We start from the raw sequence: 24,017 nt of genomic DNA, 5'->3' as shown, positions 1-24,017 counted from the left end.
AGCTTAATCCTACTCAATATATCTAAGATTAGCTTAATCCTACGGCACCCCTCTGCTGTTTTCAGGCGAGCTACCTCAGTTCGTCACAACCATTGAGAAGTGAGGACGTGCGCTGCTCATTTACCAACATGGCGCTGCAGAGCTACAGGCGCATCAACACTGTTTGCGTTGAGTTGACCCGTGGGGCTGTCACTGGAGCCACGATGGACTTGTTACTACCGGCGATTATCCGTGATACCTACGGTATCGCTAATGAAGAGATATGTGGTGTAGCACTTAATGGGACGACACGGATCTTCGTTAAAATGACGTCAGCAAATGTTTATGAAGCGGTGGTGGATAAGTATCAAGAGACCATTATAGCCGTCAATTCAGCTGTATCAGTACGTCTACATGATGTATCACGACACTACACATGGGTTAAAATAAGGAATGTGCCTTTTGAGGCGAATGAATTTGTTATAAAAGATGAACTACGTAATTATGGTACGGTTCATATGGCCTCTGCAGGTCGGTGGGCCGCTGGACCTTATGCTGGAAGTTTGGAGGGAACATATTCAGTCAAAATGACCTTACGCCATCCCATACCGTCCTATATTATGTTGCAAGCATTTCGAACTCAAGTATATGTAACATATGCGGGGCAACGTCGTACGTGTCGGCTGTGTGGATCGTATGACCACATAGCGGCACAGTGTGGTAAGCGTCGTGGGAATCTCCAAATATCGCAACAGCAACAACCGGAAGAGGTCGAGGAAGTGGAGGGACGAGAACAGTCTTATGCTCACCCGTCTCGACAACGGACATCTTGGAGTGAAGAGGTAGAAAAAGCGCAGGAGAATGCTTTGGAGGATGCAAAACAGCGAGAAGAATCACCATCACTGGATATAAATAAAGTATTTGAAGAGACTCTGCCCACTATGGGGGACGAGGATGTAGCGGCGTCTTTAGTGAAGGCACTGGATGTATTGTTAGACGAGTCGATCGTCAACCGTGTGGAGGAACCAGGTGCAAATTTGGGATCGGTTGAGCATCACGGTGAGGCGACGGATGAAAGCATTGAGTCTGGGGTGTCGCATGGTATGATGGTAAATATAGCAGAAGTGGAGGTGCATCATGATAGTACTAAAGAAATCCCAATGCAGGTGGAGGGTAGGACGCGAAAGCGAACTGCGACCCCACCAGACTCAGACGACGTGCTTACTCCTGCCCAAAGGCCAGGGAAAAAGTCTTGGGCGGATGTACAAAGGAAAGGGAACAGTGAATCCACGAAAAAAGAGTTTATCAAGGTGATTCCCAAAAAAGGGGAGAGGGATAGAGGTGTAAAATGTATAAGTGAAAAGTCTATACCTAGAACCAAAGGAAAATCCCATTAATTTGACTTTAAGGTTTTGACAATAAATATTAACGGTTTGAGATCGGAGCGGAAGCGAAAGTGGTTTAATGAATTTTTGGTGCGTCTAGATGTGGATGTGGTATTTATCCAAGAACACAATTACAGAATTGGATATGAGTTAGAATTAGATGGTTACGATGTGTATATGGAATATGCGACGAGGTTAAAAGGAGGCGTCGCCATTCTGGTAAAGGAAAATAGCCCGTTTGTAGTACGCCATAGTGAAAGGGGGGAGGGGAGAGTGATTAGGGTGGATGGTTTATGGGGTAGAGTACATATAAGTTTTGTAGGTGTATATGGGCCGGCTGAGGGAGATGTACGACTTAAAACTCATTTTGTACAAGATGTATTAGTATATCATCTACGTAGTTTACCAAATGTAGCGATAATAGGGGGAGACTGGAATTGTGTAATACGACGAAAAGATGTGGAGCCTCGAGGAGCGGGTTGTTGCTTGGGGTTCCTGGGAGATTTATTGACGAGTGTGGGTTTAATGGATGTGTGTGGGGGGGGTGGCAATGTGGAGCATACTTTCATTAGACGAGATTATGCGGCGAGATTAGATAGAATGTACGTGTCTAGTGCGGTTACAGTGCGGAGAGTGAGTGTGATAAATGTGGTTTTTTCGGATCATAGAGGAGTTGTAATGGATGTAGATATTGAGGGTGTGCCTAGAAGGGGTCCGTCATTTTGGAAATTAAATGTAAAGTTATTGAAGAGAGAGGAAAGTCGTTTGTCTTTTGGGCATATGTGGGAACGCCTTGTGGTTGAAGCACCTGGAGATGTGGCTTTGGTTAATTGGTGGGAAATGATAGCCAAAAAGCGAATTAAGGAATTTTATATTAGTCAGGGAGTGAGATATAATCAGTTACAGTATGGTTTCCAACGATATTTAGAGGGGCAGTTGCGCGACTGCTATGTACAAGCGAATGCTAATTATCCTGTTACAGAAATTGAACGAATTAAGGAGCAACTACGAAATTTACAAAACGAAAGGTTTGATGGGGAAAGGCTTAAGGGTGGAATCGAAGAGGTTTTGTGGGGAGATCGGCCGTCGGCGTGTGTGTTGAGGAATCAACACAGACGTCGCAAAGCAATGGAGTTAATGGGGTTGAATGTCCAGGTAGGTATGCAGGGGTATAGAGTGAATCAGGTGTTGACGACGACGGAGGGTATGAGTGGGTATATTGATGCTTGGGTTAAATTGAAAACGCAAAGTGTTGGAATAAGTGAAATTGCATTGCAGTCAATCGGTAGGTTTGTGCGTTGTGAGCTGGAGGAGCATGATCGTTTGATGTTGGGAGGGCCGATAACGGAGTGTGAGACTTGGGAGGCTTTATCTGGGGCGCAATTGGGTAAGGCGCCAGGAATAGATGGGTTGCCCAGCGACTTTTATATTCAAAATTGGAACGTTTTAAAGGGGTTTTTGGTACGTTTATTCAATATCATGAAGCGGGATGGGGTTTTAGGGGAACAACAAAGGTTGGCTGTGGTCGTCCTAGTTCCTAAAGGCGAGCCATTAACGGTTAAAGATTATCGTGCAATCTCGTTATTATGTGGGGACTATAAAATTTTTGGAAGGATCTTGGCCAACAGAATAAAAAAAGTCCTGGGCAAAGTGATTGACAAAGGACAATATGGGGTGCCGGGCAGGTCTATGTATGAAGGTCACGGTATGATTAGAAGTTTTATTGAAGAAAGAGTAAGATTGGGAGGGGGGGGGGTATTGGCTATAGATTGGGAGGCGGCATATGATAGTGTGGAACGGGAGACGTTATGGAAGATAATGAGATGGCAGGGGTTTGGGGCAGAAATTATATCATGGGCCAAATTAATGTATAAAGAGGCATCTTTGCGTGTGCAGGTGAATGGGAGGTTGGGAGATCGGATTCAGATGGGAAGGGGTTTGCGTCAAGGTTGTCCCCTTTCACAAATTTTTTTTGCTTGTTTTCAAGATCCCTTTTATAGAGGGATAAGGGTTTTATTGGAAGCAATTGGGTTGGGTAATGTAAGGGGTGGGGGAGCGGGCATTGTTGGATATGTCGACGACACGACGATTTTGGTGAGAGAAAACATGGATTTGATTCGGGTAGAAAAGTTAGTGAAAGTTTTTGAAAAGGCTACTGGCATGACGATCAACATGGGGAAAACAAAGTATATGAATCTTGGAAAAGGGTCGCGTGAGGAAGGAATGGTAGCTGAAAGGTGGGAAAGGGTGGACCAAATAAAGATATGTGGGATCGTTTATGTAAATGATATCAAGTCAGCACAACAAATAAATTCCGTGCGTATCGTTGATAGTGTTCTGAAGCGTCTTAGTGGGTTAAGAGCTGCTAATTTAAGTTTGCAACAAAGGGTGATAACAACGAATGTGCTATTATATAGTAAACTATGGCATGTTACGGTAATATTTCCGATACTTCGTTGTGAATTAAAAAGGTTACAAAAAAGTGTTTTTAGATTCATTTGGGGAACAGGGAGCGAATGGTTAAGTAGAGCGGTTGTCACACTCCCCGTTGGCCGTGGAGGGCTGGGTCTTATAGATGTCGAAAAGAGGATAATAAGTATGTATTTAAAACATAGTTATAAGCGGGAGGGGGGGGGGCGAAAGAAGACGGTCTTCATAGGATACATCAGGATATGCGACGGTGGTGGGGGGGTCGGGAGTTCATGATAGGTGAGGCAATGTTACGGGTCTTCATAAACGTGAGGGATCACTCACAAATTAAATTGAGAAATCTTGATAGGGCAGATGGTAAGGCTCTGGTAGCGGCGGTAGAAGGAGTTTATCCGATGTATGATTGGCATAATATTTGGGGGCGTTTAAATAAATTGCGTTTAAAACCTAAAGTCAGAGAAGTTATGTATAGATTTTTACATGGAATCTTGCCGTCAGGAATGGTTTTATTCTATAAGAGAATACGAGAGGATGGGGAATGCAAGGATTGTGGAGGATTGGCGACTATTTATCATACGGTATATTTTTGCGATTGTATTGAACTTATAAGGGTTTGGATGGGTAAGGTTTTAAGGTTAGTGGGGGGAGGGGGTTTGCAGGTTTTGAGGGTTTTAAGTTTAGATATAACTGGGGTGAATAAAAGGGTTGAGAATGCGATTGGGTATATGATTACGGATTATATATACATGATGTGGGCTATGAGGGAGGCGGACGTGCGTGCAAGAATTAATGCATTGGCAGCAACTTTTTATAGGACACAGTGTAGGAATAAAGGGGTGTATGGAGGGAGATGGGAGAGAGATTTTAGTGAGGGTTATCGAAATTTCACATTAAGGGATTTATGGGATTTGCAAAATGGGTAAGGGGATACGACGGGCTATTTTCCTAGACGTGGGTGTGAGCATGGAGAGCTGTTTATATGGATGTATAATTGAGTTTTGATATCTAGAGGCAATAGGGTTATTACCCCGAGGGTTTCAGGAACTACACAGTTATCATTTAGAAAGGTGTAGCACTACGATTGCATATTTTTATCATGTATAAATCATTTCAAGGACTTTATGATGAAAATTTTCAATGAGACTCAAATATGTTATAGGTGTCTTTACTGTTTTTGATTCAATTGTAAGTGGTAAAAAGTGTTTCCTAGCATAAGCAATTGGTTTATTTTATGTTATATTTTATGCTGTGTTACAGTGTGCTTTACAGTAATATTATATTACATGTAACTAGTTTGCATTATTTTTCTTTGTTTTGCTGAGATGTAAAATATCACATCGTAGTTTTGTTTTGTTATATTGGATGTTTTTATAGTGACTTTTAGTATTATCCCGTTTCCTTCTTTGAATACTAAATACCTATGTATGTTAAGATCTCGTGATAATCGCCAATATTAATGTTTTGAGTATCGTGGTGCTCTGTTAAGCACCTGAGATCTTAGAATTAGTCTTGCATACGTGTTTGACAGGCAGAAACCTCACCTAGTATGTGCCTGATGTAGTCTCATGTAGTGTAATGTGTGTGCTTGTGTGTGTCATTGTGCGTGTTTGTTTGTTTTGTTTATCTCTGTTTTATTGTACAATCTTCATAATTTTCAGTGTTTGATGTTTGGTAATATGTAACCTTGTTAGAGATGTTCTTTAACAAATAAAACAATACCACTGTAATGTATAGTGTTGTGTGTGAGTGTATTACCACTGTAATATACGGTGTTTGTGTGTGAGAGTGTATATTCACTGTAATATACGGTGTGTTGTGTGTGAGTGTAATACCAATGTAATATACGGTGTGGTGTGTGTGAGTGTGTATTACCACTGTACTGTATGGTGTTGTTATTAGGTCTCGGGTTAAGTGCGATTCTAGTGCAGTAATCTTTTGTCGTGTATCTTTTTAATATATTTCTGTCATTTGTATCGCACTGTTTTAAATAAAATAAAAAAAAAATCCTACGTTTCGGTCATAAGACCTGGTCACTCCCAGTGAGTGACCAAGGTTCCAGGACTTAAGCCTTTCCACTAAAGATGTGCTGAGTGAATGCACCTATGTCCTTACATCCTAACTAACTTGCCCTCAGCCTGTCTTGGTTCAGACATGTATACTCCGTGATTGTTGACTCACATAGCATACACATGGAGGCCTAGAATAGGTGTACCGTCCATCAACACGGTCGAAGCCAGCAGCTCCAGCCCATGCTTGTCCAGGAATCTATAGAAACATAAAAACACAGATAAATATAGCTAGACTCACACTTGACTCACCTAAGTTATTTAGTGCATAATTTTAGTTATAATATTAAAACAATGAGAAGATAAATTTCGTTTTTGTGTCAGACTTAAAATCAAAAGAACTTCTGCTTCAGATAAGTACCCTCATTTCCCTTCTCTTCCCGTGCGATAAAAGGAATGTCTCGGAGTTTGTCTCTACTGGCTCACCTAAAACGAAAAATAAAACTGACTACCATAGATGAGGCAATTCACAACTAACTTTTATCAACTAGAACTTGTCGGCATTCCTGTACCACCTAGTATTACGATGCATCGCAAGACAATATTTCTGTCTGTTATGGACTACAAATGAAAGGAAACAGTAATAAACCAGAACAGGTAGAGTAAGGAGAAAACTACTGTCAAGTAACGAGTATTCTGCAGTAAACTTCAATGTATTAGGAAATGCAAGCATCTTCACAGACAAAACCATTGTTATATCAGCAATGCGAACACTTCTCTTGTGTTCTTTAAATATGTTAGAAGGGGGGCGGCCAGTTTTACAGTATATTGGAGAGGATAAGAGAAGCAGGAACTGTAATAGACACTGGAAGTATCAGTGGCAGTAGAAGTCTAAGCCAGATGGCTACGTAGTGAATTAGTTTGACGAAAGACAAGCTTGATATCCACAGGACCAAAGGCCTTATTAAGATTATACAAATTAAAAACGAAGGTATGGCGGATACAGGAGTTTTCACAGGAGAGATGGGTTTAGGAGAAAAGAAAATCTTTTTAGTATTAGAGTAGGTAATTTATGAAATTAGAATGGTAGCCAAGACGAGGGAATGAGCTGCATAAAAGGGAAATTTCAGAACAGGGACTCTAAGGATCACACATGTGGAGGGTACGGAGGAGTCCGAGGAGATAGAAAAAAAAAGATCACTGTGCGGCATATGCCATTGTGCATGCAGAGGTACTCAGAACAGTGGACATGAACATCAAGGAAAAAAAGCTAGTTAGATTCCTATTCACATCTTTCCTTCTTTTGGTTTATTGTCCTAAGTGACCACTCCAACCCTTCGGACTATTGCCCCGTTGCTCTTATTGCTTAACAGTTTTTTTAAAGCAACTATAATCTCTCTAATCGTAAGAATATGTTCCTTAAGGCTCGGTTTGTCGGTGATCTCTTTTACCTTACTTATTCTTCACCGAAAATCTGGATACTGACAAAACTTTCAACAGGGTATGACACATGTAATCTCCAGACTAACATCCTTCAGATATTCACCTCTGCAAACAAATTTCGAGTTTCCTCTCTGATCTATCTCTGTTGATGAAGATTATCTGAATGTGCCTCCCTCCATCAACTTTCATGTTCTTCAAGGTTCTCTTCTGTCTTCTACTTTATTCATTAATGTCATTAATGATTTGCATAGTACATTTAATACTGTCCATTTTTGTGCTAAACTTCATGACTACGACCAATCTACTCGTTCTGAAAGAATAAAAGCAACAATTCCGTAGCTGCAATATTTCACAATTAACTTATGTATTAAAGAGGAAAATTGGACGTCATTTCGGTCGGTCTTGGGCTATTATCAAGTCCAGGATGAATCGAAACATCGCGGTCCATCCTAAACCCTTCCTTTACCCCCATGTGATGAAGCAATAGTAGAGCGTCTCACCTGAGGAGTGCTCCCAGAGCACGGGTCATGGAGACAAGGTCTGTGTTGACTTTGCCTCTGACGAAGAGTTCTCTCTCCTCCTCGGTGATGCCCTCTGGCTCTCCAGGCAGCACCAGGGACAACACACGCCGCACACACAACTCGTACTCTGCACACAACAATACACTATTCAAATGTCTTACAGACAAAATATAAAAAAATCGATTACAAAACTGTTGAATTGGGAGAGAAAAAGTGCGAGATTCTATATAGAAAGTGTCAGCGTGTTTAAATAAAGGGACACGGTACATAGACTCCAATTCAGTTATTGTTTGACTGACTGGCAACACCATCTTGTTTTTTCTTATTTCTCAATAATAACCAAAAGATCATATTTTGGCCTAAACCCCAAACATCGCAGAGTATATATACCGAGAGGTGCGTTCCTTTCAGTGTATATACACTGAAAGTTTAACATCTTAAAGCAGTCTGAGGTAGTGACATCTTAAAGCAGTCTGAGACAGTGACATCTTAGAGCAGTCAGAGGTAGTAATATCTTAGAAAGGTAATGGGGAAGAAGGAAATCTGAATGTCTCCCATTCCACAGGTGGTATATGGCTTTTTATGGTTTAGCACTTTCCTCTGATCAAAGTAGAACAATTGTAAACAGCATCAATCATTAATGGCTGATTCATCCTATGAAATGTATAAAAAAAAATCATGGCTATTGCTTGTGTAGATGAATGTTTTCTTTAATTCGTTCAGTAACTGGAGAATGCCTCTTCTGGTAGGTTTTAATAATAATAATAATAATAATAATAATAATAATAATAATAATAATAATAATAATAATAATAATAATAATATCTTTATTTACTACAAGTACATGTACAAGGTATACAGTCCTAGCTGACATCAATGACATACTACTATATAGAAAGCCGCTTGTTACGCAAAGCATTTCTGGCAAATTAGGTCAGTTTTGTCCCAGGATGCAACCCACACCAGTCGACTAACACCCAAGTACCCATTTTACTGATGGGTGAACACAGACAGCCGGTGTAAGGAAACACGTCCAATGTTTCTACCCCTTCGCCGGGAATCGAACCCGGACCCTCACCGTGTGAAGCGGGGCACAACTTTTAGTGCTGGTTTGTTTTCCTCTAAGGAAGCTTTGCCTTCATTTTAGGCTGTGTAAGTTTTAATATGACAATTACATTAGTCAAACTGGTGAAATAACTGAAAAATGTCTCTTCTGATCAGAAATAAATGAATGCTTGACTATAATGGGTTGTTATTACTTTCAAGGAGGAGCACTAAACCCGTGGAGATCAAACAGGGTTTTCAGGAATGGGAGGCATTCAAGTTCGATCCAAGAAAGGGGAAGGCAGGTTCAATTTCTTGGATGAAGAGCCCTTCATCAGCATCAAAGAACCTCCCTTCAGAGGATCTGACTTTAAAGATTCTGTTGACAATCCACACTTGCCTTTGGTCAACATCACACAAGGTAGAGACTTGTTGTCTTCTGTTCTGTATCTAAACTAACGCAACTAATACTTATATAACTAACATACTACTAATAATAAATAAAGTCCGTGTTCATGTCTCAGTAGCTTTGGTCCAGTATCCGACTAACTCGGGACAGTGGTCAGAGGGATCGGAATACCTCTGGGCACGTAGTTTGGTCGTGTATCTGACATACTGAGCGCAGTGCGCACTGGGAAGGGTATACTTCTCTTAGTATCTGGCTTGTGTTCATTATTCAAGAAAGTCAGTAAATTAGAGTTACCCACATTCAAGAGTACAGAAATAACTGGAATAATTTATGTCCACTAGAGACCCTCCACAGGTTTCATTGTGTATCATTATTACCTGTATATTAATGGGATAGTGCTAAACCCGTAAGGGTCATACAGCATCTGAGGAATAAGAGGTAATCAGGTTTGATCCTTGGAACGGATGTCTAATTCCTTGGATCAAGAAACGTTCAGCAGCATCAAGAAAAAGAATACTTTATTCGGAATATTAACCCAGAGGGTTAGTAACCCAGGATAACCTAAGACAGCTAATTAGTGTCACTTATTTCCACTAGTGTCCTTCGGTTCTCTTCCCCAGGATGCTGCCCACAACAGCCTATTAACACCTAGGTACCTACTTACTGCTACGTGGAAAGGGGATAACAGGTATAATGAAACATGCCCAAGGTTGTCACCCGTGCTGGGATACAATCCCAGTCTATGTCTGCCGAAACGCTGCCACATGAGCCACGAGACACCTGTCATGAAGGGTATAAAGAATATAGCAAGAGGACTTACTGAAGTCAGCCATGGGGAGAACCCTGATGGTACAGGAGCCTGTGGTGGAGGATGGTGCTGGTGAGGGTGCACCAGTGTTGGAGGCTCCTCCCACACTCCCTCTACCTCCGCCGCTGCTGCTGCTGCCTCCACCCTCATTCTGTCACAAGTGTATTATATAAAACTATTTTAATTAAAGTGGGAGGTATACCTCCATGAACATAAGTGGTCTAGGCATACACACTATTATTATTATTTGGTAAGGTAGAAACCACTTGGACATAAACAGTGAAAAACAGGTAAAACATCTGTATATTTCCATCTCAGAGACTCTCAAGCACTCAAACAAAATTAGGCACACCCCGCACTGTGCATGTGGCATGCAAAGAGTATGTTACAATTTATTCGGCGTATGTCACACTCCCATATAGGCTGCCTCCCAGCCAGCAAACCAGGTGCTAAGGATTTAACGATCAATAGGGTAACAGTTGTTAAATCAATACCTTGATTTATTGACCAACCACAGGCAAGCCCGCCAAAGCTGAAGCCACGTGGTTCACTTGTGGTAAGCATTGACAGACTTGCCTACTTGTTGGTTGAGTATGGTGCACTCTCTGACTTCTGCTTTGCCATCTGTCACCATGGTGTACACGTATTATTCTATTTGTACATACTGTACATAGTGTACATATCTGTATAGCGAGGTATGGGCAAAATATACATTATAGTCTACTACTGAGTCTGCTCAAATTCCCATTACGACCAGGTCTCACGGGCCATTCTTTACCTGTGTTCGTAATAGTGCGGCTACTCTATTTTATATAAGCTTAAGTTAGGGCATGGACGTCTGTCAGCAAAATTTCATCAATTATACAATAACGTCAGAAAACGCGTTGACGAGTCAAGGTGATAGCCACTTTTGAAGCGTGAACACGACAAGGAAACCCACCTAGCGCACGATGAAATAGTCACATAATCACTTTTTCATTCCAATGTCACATTCACAAATCTGACGTTCTTAGTCAAAGTTACATACTATGATATAACATATTTTTTACAATGTTCTCGAGGGAACATATTAGGGGTTCATAATATATGTTATTTTATCCTAAGATAACTCAATAAAGTCAAACACTAAGACTTATTTCCACTGGAGTCCCCTGTATTTCTATAAAGACGATGTACTTTAGTTACATAGTGGGAAATAAAGTTTATTTCCTTGCCACATTCCACCGCAGAAGATGGGTTTCTTACGTAGAGTAGTGAAATGGGTCAGCCTGAGTTGAGAGACGCAATAAGATGGTGATATCATCAAGGGTTTCACTGTGGGTTCAGTAGCTACGATAACTTAGTTTCCCTCTTTCGTTTATGAAGCTGCTCTTATTATAGATCATTATTTTACATGACAAATACAGTGTCTTGTAGAAATTTCGGAGAGGCACGAGAAATAATTCTAGGCGTGATATACCGTCCCTCCCACTTCTTTGATTTTCTTAGTCAGCACTTCTTTCCCTAGTGGTATTTGGCTGCAAGGGTAGGTATGACAAGTACGAACCTAAGAAGAGCAGCCCCAAATCGCCGACATATGTCGCCATAACAAAACTGCAGTCTGATACCAAGAAAATTCTTCAAGTTACACAACAGCCATCTCTATCCAGCACCTCCCCCTCTCCACTGCCGGACGCGGCTCCCTCAAAGGTGCTGTATTGCATGGTGTATGATGCGCACCTTGCAAATGCAGCCAACCCAGGCACATTCAACACCACCAAAATTAACTATTCTGACTTAACGATTTGCCTGCCTTCGTCGTCCCTGACTCCACACCTTCAGCTGACATCCTCAGGATTCTTTCTAGTGTCGTTAACTTCACTACTCCTGCTGACCTGTCTCCTACTGCCCAAGCAACTGTTCCTGCACCTTCCACAACCTCCGACATCACCGCTCACGCTGCCCCTCGACCACCGCCACCGCCGCCTCCCAACCTGATGTTACACCACAAGTACACCTCTCCATTGCTCCTGTCGACCCTCGGTCACCCGCTAGTACCGTGGTAGACTCGCCTACTGAATCCACGCCAGATGAAGATATTGACGACTCTAGCACACCAACATGGGAAAGCCTTACCTTCTACACTGCTCCATCAAATGCTGATACCATGACCTGCACTGAATTCTACAAAGGCCATGGTGCAGGAACTGTCAAGTTTTCCTGCGAACAAGCTCATCACTTCACTCACCCAAGTTCTGGAATTCCTCAAGCCTATACGATTCATCAATGGAAACAAGACAAAACTTTACCACCTCTTTAGGAGCAGCTTCAAGAAATTTGAGAATGGCTCTTCTACAAATCTGTCAACTTAATCACGTTAATAACACCAGTATGCTGCCCTCTGATGTTCTTACCTGCCCGCCCTGTCCTGCGACCTAACCTGCTGCCAGCTTGTCAAGACTGAAGACCTCCACAAGACTGCTGCAACTAAGCCTACTCTTCCTGATTCTCCAGTCTGTCCCACGATCGGCAAGGGGCTGGGCCCTGGCACTTTCTCTACGACTGTGGACACTCCTCTCCAGCGCTATTCTTCACCTGTCCCATCCTCCTAACTCACCCCACATGGAGTCTTACCTAAACTTTCTTGTCTTGTCCCTCCCCCCAACTTAAATAGGAACCAAGGGAAACTACAATGGGAGGAAACTGTTAAGGTTACAGGGCACGATAACCTAGTAATTCTAGGAGACTAACTTGATTGGAATTCCTTGACCGGGAATCTAGTCAAACGACACATTCGCAGACACAAAAATAGGCCGAATAGTTGATTCAGAAGAATATGCCACTGAATTTCAGGAGGATTTAGATGAGCTCGTGTCATGGTTAGAAAAGTGGCAGATGCAATTCACTGTAGATAAATACAAAGTCCTAAAGCTCTGGAATTTACATAACCTTAGCATTTATAAAGTAAATAATACAGAACTTGGCTATACAGTATGCGAAAAGGGCTTGGGAGTTTTGTTAAGAAACAACTTGAAGCCAAGACAGTAATGCCTAAGCGTACACAGTGAGACAAACAGATTGCCGGGATTTATATCAAGAAGTATAAGCAACAGGAGTCCAGATGTTATAGTACAGCCTAGTATGGGCCAGTAGGCCCACTGTAGTGTTCCTCTATTCTTGTTCATAATTATGGGCGACACACTTACCTGGGTGGGGGTGGACGTTGATTCCCTACAGAGAGGAGTGGGCGGCATACCACACAGCTGACGCAGCATGGTAAACAAACGGTCGTCCTGCCTCCCACCCACCAGAACCCACCTGCAACCCAGACACTGATGCATCCTAATGACGTATTGCAGACAATGTTGAGGAAAAGGCACATGTTCCTGATACAACATCTCGCCCGTGTTAGAGCTTCAATAAGTCAAAGTACTTAATCAAGTTCTAGCAGAACGAAAAGTTGTCCAAATAAAATCGTGTTCTGGATTTTTTTCCCGAGTCATCACTTCTGCACAACGCAACACCTTCACTAGTTGCGTTAAACACTGCAGCAGGCCTACTGGCCTGCTGCAGTGTTTAACGCAAGGGGCTGCATCAGTAAGAACATAAGAATGGAAGAACACTGCAGCAAGCCAGTAGGCCTGCTGCAGTGTTTACCGCAACAGGCCAGTAGGCAACAGGACAGTAGGCCACTGCAGCAGGTCTACTGGCTTGCTGCAGTGTTCCTCCATTCTTATGTTCTTACTGATGCAGCCTCTTTCTTGCGTAACTTTTGTTTCTTCACTCTGTGCCGCTTCCTGGCCTTTACATATCTACCTCTTTTAATATTGCTGTCTGGCTTTCCTCCCTGTTTGCATCTAACTTTCCTGTCTTCCAGTCACCTTCTTATTTAGAAAGCCACCTTTCTGTCTTGCACCTTCATGTCTAGATGTCTACCTACCCTTCTCTGTCATCTTCCTGTCTAAGCATCATGTTCCTGTTTATCTCTCATCTTCCTGTTTACTTCTTACCTTCCAGCCTATTTTCTTCAAGGCTGCTTATTGCCTTCCACCTTGTATATTCTTTCATAGTTTTCTAGTTCTTTTAAAATCTATTTTTTCTTGTCTACATATCTCTTATCCTTCATATTAGCTTCTAAACTACCCGTCACTTTCCATCCTATTACATTCCAGCTTACCCTTTTCTCTTTCATCTTACACATTCCCTTCCATCCTACTTCTCCTATTCTACATATTTCCTTATAGACTACTTGTCACTTTCTAGCTTACCCATGCTCTTCTATCTTACCTATTCTCTTACAGCCTAGTTGATCTCTTGCACTTCTAGACTGCCTATCCTCTTACGGCCTATCTATTCTTTTCTGGACTACCTGTCTTCTATAATACCTGTCACCTTACAGCCTACATACTGTCTTATATATCGCCTATCACACTGCAGCATTAAGGTAAGATGATACACGTACCTGGGTCGCTGTTCACGGAACAAGGTGGTTAGTACCCAGAAGTCGGGGGCAGCATCCACTTTGTCCTCTACCACATACACCTGTGGGTAGTGTAGGTAGGGGTAGGTCATCAATGTGGGTAAGGGAGGTCAGCAGAGTGGGTAGGAATGTTAGCAGTGTGGGCAAGGGAATCACCAATAAGCAGTGTGGTTATGATGGAAGGCGGTCCCCTCGAGGAAGGTTCCTTGACGCTGGTGAGGGACTCTTGACCTAGGGAATTGGATCTGTACTCCGGCTCCCTGAATTGAGCCTGAATTCCTTCCATCCCCCCACATGCGCTGTATAATCCTACGGGTTTAGCGCTCCCCCATAATTATAATAATAATAATAATAATAATAATAATAATAATAATAATAATGGAAGACGCTCAAAAAGCACACTCACCATCCATGTTTGTTGTCTCACCTTCCACAGCTGTTGTATAACCCAGCTGTTGCACGACACAGCTGTCATATGACCCAGCTGTTCTCAGGATATAATATACACTGAGAGGAATATTTCTCTCAACGCATATACTGATATATATATATATATATATATATATATATATATATATATATATATATATATATATATATATATATATATATATATATATATATATATATATACTGAGGCGGGTATTCAAACAAGATGAGGCTGAAATTAATCCTTGAGATACCATTGCCACGTGTCCTCGGGCCAAGGCGAACACAGTTACGTGCTGTGTGCTTGGTTCTTGTAGGATCAGTGGCGTAGTGGTAAGGTGATGCGTGCATTGTTCTGTCTCTGGAGGCGGTACAAGGTTCGTAGGGTCGAGTCCTGGCCTGCTGCAGTTTGGTAAATGATATATATATATATATATATATATATATATATATATATATATATATATATATATATATATATATATATATATATATATATATATATATAATTGTGTGTGTGTGTACTCACCTAGTTGTGGTTGCGGGGGTCGATTCACACATCTCCTGGCCCCGCCTCTTAATTGGCTGCTACTCGGTCACTCTTCCTGCTCCATGAGCTTTATCACACCTCTTCTTAAAGCTATGTATGGATCCTGCCTCCACGACATCACTTCCCAGACTATTCCACTTCCTGACAACTCTGCGACTGAAGAAATACTTCCTAACATCCCTGTGATTCATCTGAGTCTTCAACTTCCAACTGTGACCCCTTGTTGCTGTGTCCCATCTCTGGAACATCCTGTCTCTGTCCACATTGTCGATTCCTCTCAGTATTTTATATGTCGCTATCATATCCCCCCTATCTCTTCTGTTCTCCAGTGTCGTCAGGTCGATTTCCCTTAACCTCTCCTCGTAGGATATGCCCCTTAGCTCCGGGACTAGTCTTGTTGCAAAACTTTGCACTTTCTCAAAATTCTGTACGAGCTTGGCTAGGTGTGGATTCCAAACTGGTGCTGTATACTCCAATACAGGCCTAACGTACACGGTGTACAGGGTCCTGAACGATTCCCTATTGAAATGTCTGAATGCTGTTCTTAGGTTTGCTAGTCGCCCGTATGCTGCAGTAGTTATCTGGTTGATGTGCGCCTCAGGAGATGTGCCCGGTGTTATACTCACCCTAAGATCCTTTTCCTTGAGTGAGCTTTGTAGTCTCTGGACCCCCTAGACTGTACTCCGTCTGTGGTCTTTTTTGCCCTTCCCAAATCTTCACGGCTTAGCATTTGGTGGGGTTGAACTCAAGAAGCCAGTCGCTGGACCAGGCCTGCAGCCTGTCCAGATCCCTTTTTAGTTCCGCCTGGTCCTCGTCCGATTGAATTCTCATCAACTTCACATCATCTGCAAACAGGGACACTTCTGAGTCCATTCCTTCCGTCATGTCGTTCACAAGTACCAGAAACAACACCAGTCCTAGGACTGACCCCTGTGGAACCCTGCTCGTCACAGGCGCCCACTCTGACACCTCGCCACGTACCATGACTCGCTGTTATCTTCCTGACAGGAATTCCCTGATCCATTGCAGTGCCTTCCCTGTTATCCCTGACTGGTTCTCCAAATTTTGCACTAAACGCAAACTACCCCACCTCTCTCTTGTCTCACTGCTGTCACCCTGTTGTAGAACTCCAGTAGGGTTGTGACACAAGCTTTCCCGTCCCTGAAACCGTGCTGGCTGTCGCTGATAAGCTCATTCCTTTCTAGGGGCTCCACCACTCTTCTCCTGATAATCTTCTCTATGACTTTTCATACTATACATGTCAGTGACACTGGTCTGTAGTTTAATGCTTTGTGTCTATCTCCTTTTTTAAAAATTGGGACTACAGTTGCTGTCTTCCATACCTCAGGTAGTCGCCCGGTTTCGATAGACGTGTTGAAGATTGGATTAATATTGGCAGAATTACCGACAATATGTTAAGTAAAAGGACACAATTACAATTAATGTGACATTTATTGTGGCAACGATTCGCTCTCCAGGAGCTTCATCAAGCCATTACAAATAATACATGGACACAGAGGGTATATGTATAGGCTTAGAGTGAGGTTTAATACTAATGGAAGAGTAGTAGTAGTAGTAGTAGTAGTAGTAATACCATATTGTACTACTACTACTACTACTGCTACAACTAATATTACTACTACTACTACTACCACTAGTATTACACCTCACTCTAAACCTATATATACCCTCTGTGTCCATGTACTGTTTGTAACGGCTTGGCAAAGCTCCTGGAGAGTGAAACGTTGCCAAAATAAAATGGCACACATAGTGCCTCTGCTCCCTCTCTCAGGACCCATGGAGAGATGTTATCCGGCCCCATCGCCTTTGAGGTGTCTAGCTCGCTTAGCAGCCTCGGTTGCATGTATTGTTTCCAACACTTGATGGTGCACCCCAGCTCTCTGTCTTTCCGGAGTCCCTTCTGTCTCCTCTGTGAACACTTCTTTGAATCTCATGAATCTCCTTACATCCTTCGTGGTCGTTTCTTGTGATCTCTCCTTCCTTCCTCACTCTGCCTGGTCTTTGACTGTTGTTTTCCTCCTGATGTGGCTGTACAACTGCTTCGGGTCAGATTTGGTTTTCGCTGCTATGTCATTTTCGTATTGTCGTTGGGCCTCCCTTCTTACCTGTGCACATGTGTGTGCGTGTATGTGTGTGTGTGTGTGTGTGTGTGTGTGTGTGTGTGTGTGTGTGTGTGTGTGTGTGTGTGTGTGTGTGTGTACTCACCTAGTTGCAGTTGCAGGGGTCGAGTCCCAGCTTCTGGCCCCGTGTATGTGTGTGTGTGTGTGTGTGTGTGTGTGCACATGTATGTGTGTGTGTGTGTGTGCACATGTATGTGTGTGTGTGTGTGTGTAGTTTAATCCCTATTTTAGGGATTAAAGTATTCTTGTCTGGTGGTGAAACGTTGCGTGCAGCCATAATGACCCTAATGTATTCCAGAGTATTTAGACCTCATTAGCCAACCTAACGGCCAACTCAGCAGTTGTATGACCCCAGCTCTCATGCAGGTATAGCGCTTCTCAACGATTACCATCCAGGAGACTACTGCATAAAACTACTTTATAAAATTATCCTTCGCAACGAAGGAATCGGGGTTCCATCCCCGGCCGAGTGGAAACGTTGGAGATGTTTCCTTACAACTGTTTCCTCTGTTCACCTTGCAGTAAATAGGCTCCTGGGTATGTTGTGAATCACATCCTGGGACACGGGATTAAAGGACCCCACCCCCAAAGGGTGAGGAGAGTGTCTTGGGTTATTCTGGGTTACTAAAACCTATTGTTATGATGATGCTCGCGGGAAAGCGCTAAACTCACTGGGTCATATTGCGCCTGAAGAATGGAAAGTAATCAGGTTAGATAGCAAAAATGGGGAGGGGTGGGATTTGAGTAAGAATGTAGGATATAGTGAAAAACAATATAAGTGGAGAGAGAGAGAGAGAGAGAGAGAGAGAGAGAGAGAGAGAGAGAGAAAGGTTAAATTGGACTAATCACTCTGGGTGGATTAAAGAGAGTGGCTTCCGTCACACAGTGACGAGTGTAGCATTATCAGTATCTTAGTTGTGTGAACTTGTACAGTTTTGTGGCGTGTCTGTCTCGTATGGAGGATTAACCATCCACCACTGCTTGTGCTGAATGACCCACAAGCGTTTAGCGCTTCACATGAGATATTATAATAGTAAACCAACGGCCAATTGAACACGGCGCTATGATACTCGGGAAGATACTAACTACAGAACAAAGCTAGTGGATGGTTATGTTTAGTCCGTCCTAAACTAATGACTTAATGGTCCAGGACGTCTGAAATTTAATCTTCAAATTGCGAGTTAATAATACCTTGTTAGTGAGTGGGTCCTTGACGTTAATAAATGACCGAGGTAGTCATTAAAGGCGGAACACCAAGAGCATTGTTCTGCTCCTCTAGCCACAAACAGATGATTACAAATAAGTAATTATAATTAGGTCATTACCTGAGCTGAGGTGATGTCATAGAATGCAGCTCCCAGCTTGCCCTGTGACCACGACACACTCATCACCACCTGTGGCACGAGACAAGTACACTCGCACACACAATATACTAGTTGCAGCAACACAATGTTTTTATAACATTAATGCTATAAAATAACGACAAAGACACATGCAGGAAAAAGGACTTTTATTATTAAGACAAATCATTCTTATGAGACTGTTTGTGCCAGATAAAACCTCATGTAAGTGAACCGTCATACTGATAAAGATCTCACTTTAGAGATGTATCGGATGTGAAAATTTAGATATCCGCGGATGCAGATATGTATGAGGATGTCTTACTTATTTTGCGGATGCGGAATTAAGAAATTGTGCGGATCTCAGTTTGCTACATGTCTCTTTTTACCAGTTGTCAGCTATGCTGTACCTCAATTAAATACAGACAAGTTCATGAGTAAGACACATGTGCTGCACCTGCATATCTTTATTTATGAAAACTTATGTATCTCTGAAATCAGTTAACAAAAGAGCCACTGGTTGGTGGAATATCTTCATAAATATATGTACCCCGGTATTGCACACGTATTCTATTCGCACAATACTACGTAATGCAGTTGCAAATGTTCTAAAATAAATATAATGTAATACGTTACACTACAATTCATTATAATTCCTTTTTAATACTAAATAAAGATTTATAATATGAAGAATAACACATGTGCAACATTTGCGAATTTTTTACAAGGAAATGTTTCGCCAGTCAGTGTTTTTTTTTCTGGCTAATACAGAGCATAACAGTGAAAGATAAGGAGGAGTTTGAGGTAATCAGTCCCTCAGTTTGGAGTCGATGTCTTCAGTCCATCAATCTTAAAAAAATGTATAGCACATGGTTAAGTTAGGTAAGGTTTGTCAGGAAACAGGATGTTTCCTGACCCGGGTTTTAGTCATATGGTGACCCGCAGCTAGAGCTTCTGATCAATTTGACCGAGACCTTCCGCAGGCTTACCGTTCCACCCCTTGCTGCGCCGCAGCCGCTGCAAGCAGCAACAAGGCTGCTCCTATATCTTGCCGTCCCGTGGGCCTATCCGAACTCCAGTGATGGCCAAATTGCAAGTACTGCTGCAACAACATGCAAGGAACCCATAGTGACATAAAAACTGACGGTGACGACAACGAAATGGACTAAATATGACAAAAGAGGGACCGGCATTCAAGTACCAGACCTGCTGCCAGGCATGAGACGTTTTCCACTACAATGAAATAACTGACCTCCATATCAACTGCACCAGTGTTTAAAGGGAAGACAACATGGCAGAAAACCTGACCAACTAAATCTCCAAGGAAATGACAGGTCTGTAGGACTTTTTTCTTCAGTGCCAAACGAGGGAAAGAATTGAGCATTTAAACATGGCTGACCGGCATCCAAACAGCAGCTACTGCCAGACGTACAACTAGCGAAGTGAAATTCTCATCTTTACTGACGTTCATCTGTTGACAGTAGCATCATATCTGTACCACCATCATATCACCTGTACCAGTGCTAACGAGAGGGAAACACAGGAGATATCGTCAAATCAACAGTACAAAACTCCAAGGTTATATATAGGACGGTTATCCCTCAGAGCCAGTCGTGGGAAAGAAGTGAATAGTTAAATAGTCAAGGTTAATGTTTTAGTAGCTGACCTATATTCAGCTGACCAGTGTACAGTGAGAGAATCATAGCAGAAAACGCCAAATATATCTATAAACTCAAGGAAAGTCAGGTTGTAGGTGGCGTTACTCCCCTCAGTGTTTTAAAAATGGCTGAGTCAGCAGAACAGGTCAGGAGACAACAACACCACACAACCCCCGATAAATGGAATTGAGGGGGATTTGGAAGGATAAAACCATTGATTAAACCTTTCTGGTCTACCAGAATGGAAAGGAGTTAGAAGTTAATTGGTGAAGCCAGACTGTGAAGTGAGGTGGGAAGGGGAGTGTGTAATAAGGGGTTAACTGTAAGGGGTTTGTGAAGTTAAGGGAAAAGTGAGCAGTGAAGAGGGTTTTGAAGAAGAAAATTTACTAGTAATTCAGTGGTGATTGCTAAAGCAGATACTAAGTGTACTAGGTGACTGAAAAGAGAAATAAATATTATTGTATATGAGTAAAAGAGAGAAGAGTGAAAATGGCAGGCATTAGGGGGGTACAGGCTGCCATAATTATATTTATCTTTCTTCTTCAATTCCATGAAGAAAGAAATCAGTCATGGGGGCTGGAAAAGGTGAATGGAGTAACAGCACCCTGGACAGTAAAAGCCCAACAGTTGCCATCCTACCAGAAAAGTAAACGTCACTATCGCCGCAAGGTATGGCACCACCGCATGCCCAAACAAAAACAGTGGCACACAGCTCTTATTGTAGCGCTCTTAAGTGGTGATATCCAAATTAATCCAGGACCTCAAACTATTGTGCAGAGGCAAAACAGACAGATAAATGACGGTGATAATGACGGTCTAGTAGCTAGGAATGATAACCTTAACTCCATATGTAATGCTTACATAGGTCAATGTGAGACAATACAGCCATTATTATCTCAAATACTACAAAACAGGTGCATACACTGTACTAAAGTACGCATGAAAAACAGAAAATGCACCTTATGTAAAATGTGTAAGGGGTGGGTGCATGATGGATGTATGTACAATTATAGTAACGGTGCCAGAATTCATTTTGTGTGCAACAAATGCACTTTGGCACAGTTACCCTTTAGCAGTGATGACATTGATTTACCTAATTTTAATACAAATGACCCATTGCCATATATTGATGATTATAATTGTTTTATGAAAACAGGCCTTCACTTTATTCATGTCAACACAAGATCACTTCTTCCTAAATTGGCAGAGATTAGGATTCTAGCTAACAAAATTAGGGCGGCAGTTATAACCATCTCTGAATCTTGGTTGGGCGATACGGTGACTGACGACGAGGTCAAAATAGAAGGTTACAATATAAAACGCTTAGATAGGAACAGAAAGGGTGGTGGAGTATGTGCCTACATTAGAAATGACTTAGCTTACAACCCAAGACCTGATTTAAATAACAATAAACTGGAGATTCTATGGTTTGAAGTGCTGCTTCCTAAGACCAAACCCATCTTAGTAGGAACTAGTTACCGTCCTCCTACCCAGGACCAGTTCTTAGAAGACTTTTCCAGAGTATTGTCCGGACTTGAAAACAATTGCGAGACAATAATACTGGGAGACTTCAATATCTGTTTTCAGCAGCAAAATAACGTGCTATGCAAAAGGTATAAGCAAATTCTAGGATTAAATAGTTACACTCAACTAATTAACACACCAACCCGGATCACACAGTTCTCAGCCACCCTAATTGACCACATACTTTGTAACCGCGCTGAGAGCATTAGTCAGTCAGGCGTCATTACCACAGGTCTTAGTGATCATTTCATCATTTACTGCACCAGGAAAATCACTAGGGATAGGGTGGGCCTACACAGGACAATAAAAATGAGATCAACTAGAAACTACAGTAAAGAAACACTGGTAAATAGGCTACACAATTGTGACTGGACAGAGATAACAAGTTGCACGGACGTAAACGATGCCTGGGAAAAATTCAAAACAATGTTCACTACCATCCTTGATAATATTGCTCCAGTTAAAGAGGTTAGGATTAAACAAAGAACTGAGCCCTGGATGAATACTGAGATATTAGATAATATGAAATTCAGAGACCAGCTGCTAAAAAGATTTAAAGCAAACAAACAGGATATTGCAGCACTAAATGAATTCCAAAGGGTGAGGAACAGAGTACAGAGACTTATAAAAGGAGCAAAGGCAAAGCACTATTGCTCAAAAATTGAAGATTGCCAGAAAGCTCTGGCAACAACTAAAACAGTTGGGGTATAGCCATAAGCCAGTAGATAGGTCTAACATAGTACTCACTATCGATAATGAGGTACGCCACGAAACATCTAAGGTGGCAAATTGCTTTAATTCCTACTACACATCTGTTGCATCAACACTAGTAAGTAAACTACCAGCTGCATCAAATACCTTTAACACAGACTCTGATAAGTTTCAACATACTATACCAATAAAGGGGTAACCCCAAACAGCTGTCAACTAGTAAGTGTATCTCATGACTTTATTCAAAAAGAACTAAGCAGGTTAAACCCAACTAAGAGCACTGGCCCGGATAACATCCCGTCTAAGTTCCTAAAAGATGGTGCTTCTGAACTGTCAATCCCTATTGCTCACATATTAAATCGATCAATCACCACTAATACCGTACCGGAGGAGTTCAAGGAGGCCAGAGTTACTCCTATCTTCAAGAAAAATAGTAGGTCTGATGTAAGCAACTATAGGCCTGTTAGTATACTCAGTATAATATCTAAAATTCTAGAGAGGGCGGTGTACTCTCAAGTAGTTAAGTACCTTAATGACAACAACATTCTCCATAGCTATCAATCGGGCTTTAGAAGAACCTACTCAACCGACACCTCCATTATTAATCTGATGGATTACCTGAGAACTGAAATGTCAAAGGGGAACCTCACAGGTATGGTAACCTTAGACCTGCAAAAGGCCTTCGATACTGTCAACCACAATATATTATGTAAGAAACTTCAAGCTATCGGTATAGGTTCTGTAGACTGGTTTAAGTCCTACCTTAGCAACAGGAGACAAATAGTCAAAATCAACAAAACGGAATCAGAACCCCTGCCGATAAGATGTGGAGTTCCCCAAGGTAGTATTCTGGGTCCCTTATTATTCTTATGTTATGTCAATGACATGCCTATCAGTGTCAAGTGCAAACTCCTACTGTATGCAGATGACAGTGCTCAGTGTCAGGTAAAGACCCACAAGATATTGCTAATGTTTTAACACTGGAACTGGAGTCCTGCAGCAAATGGTTAGTAGACAACAAACTATCATTACACCTCGGGAAAACTGAAGCCATTCTCTTTGGCACGAAACATAAACTGAGAAGGGTAAATAATTTTAATGTTCAGTGTAATGGGGAGCCCATCACTTTGGTTTCATCAGTAAAATATCTGGGAATCCCCTTTGACCCATGCATGTCAGG

The 24,017-nt window shown here is 42.0% G+C and overlaps 1 protein-coding gene across 2 annotated transcripts in view; it reads right to left on the bottom strand.

Moving 5' to 3' along the window:
* The window catches only part of LOC128693167 (mutS protein homolog 5-like), a 96,785-nt gene that overhangs the window by 50,022 nt on the left and 22,746 nt on the right, over window positions 1-24,017 (bottom strand). For both annotated transcript variants that reach the window (XM_070089485.1, XM_070089484.1), the window contains exons 5-10: window positions 18,930-18,998; window positions 14,467-14,546; window positions 13,211-13,322; window positions 10,038-10,176; window positions 7,744-7,891; window positions 5,973-6,059 (exon numbers count right to left, since the gene is read on the bottom strand). In XM_070089485.1, the coding sequence (XP_069945586.1) occupies window positions 5,973-6,059; window positions 7,744-7,891; window positions 10,038-10,176; window positions 13,211-13,322; window positions 14,467-14,546; window positions 18,930-18,998 (635 nt within the window). The remainder of the gene's footprint in view (window positions 1-5,972; window positions 6,060-7,743; window positions 7,892-10,037; window positions 10,177-13,210; window positions 13,323-14,466; window positions 14,547-18,929; window positions 18,999-24,017) is intronic.

Source organism: Cherax quadricarinatus, chromosome 28, assembly GCF_038502225.1.
Source record: "Cherax quadricarinatus isolate ZL_2023a chromosome 28, ASM3850222v1, whole genome shotgun sequence".
Classification (NCBI taxonomy): domain Eukaryota; kingdom Metazoa; phylum Arthropoda; class Malacostraca; order Decapoda; family Parastacidae; genus Cherax; species Cherax quadricarinatus.
Note: the sequence above shows the minus strand (reverse complement) of the source record. Positions and strands in the feature narration are given on the sequence as shown.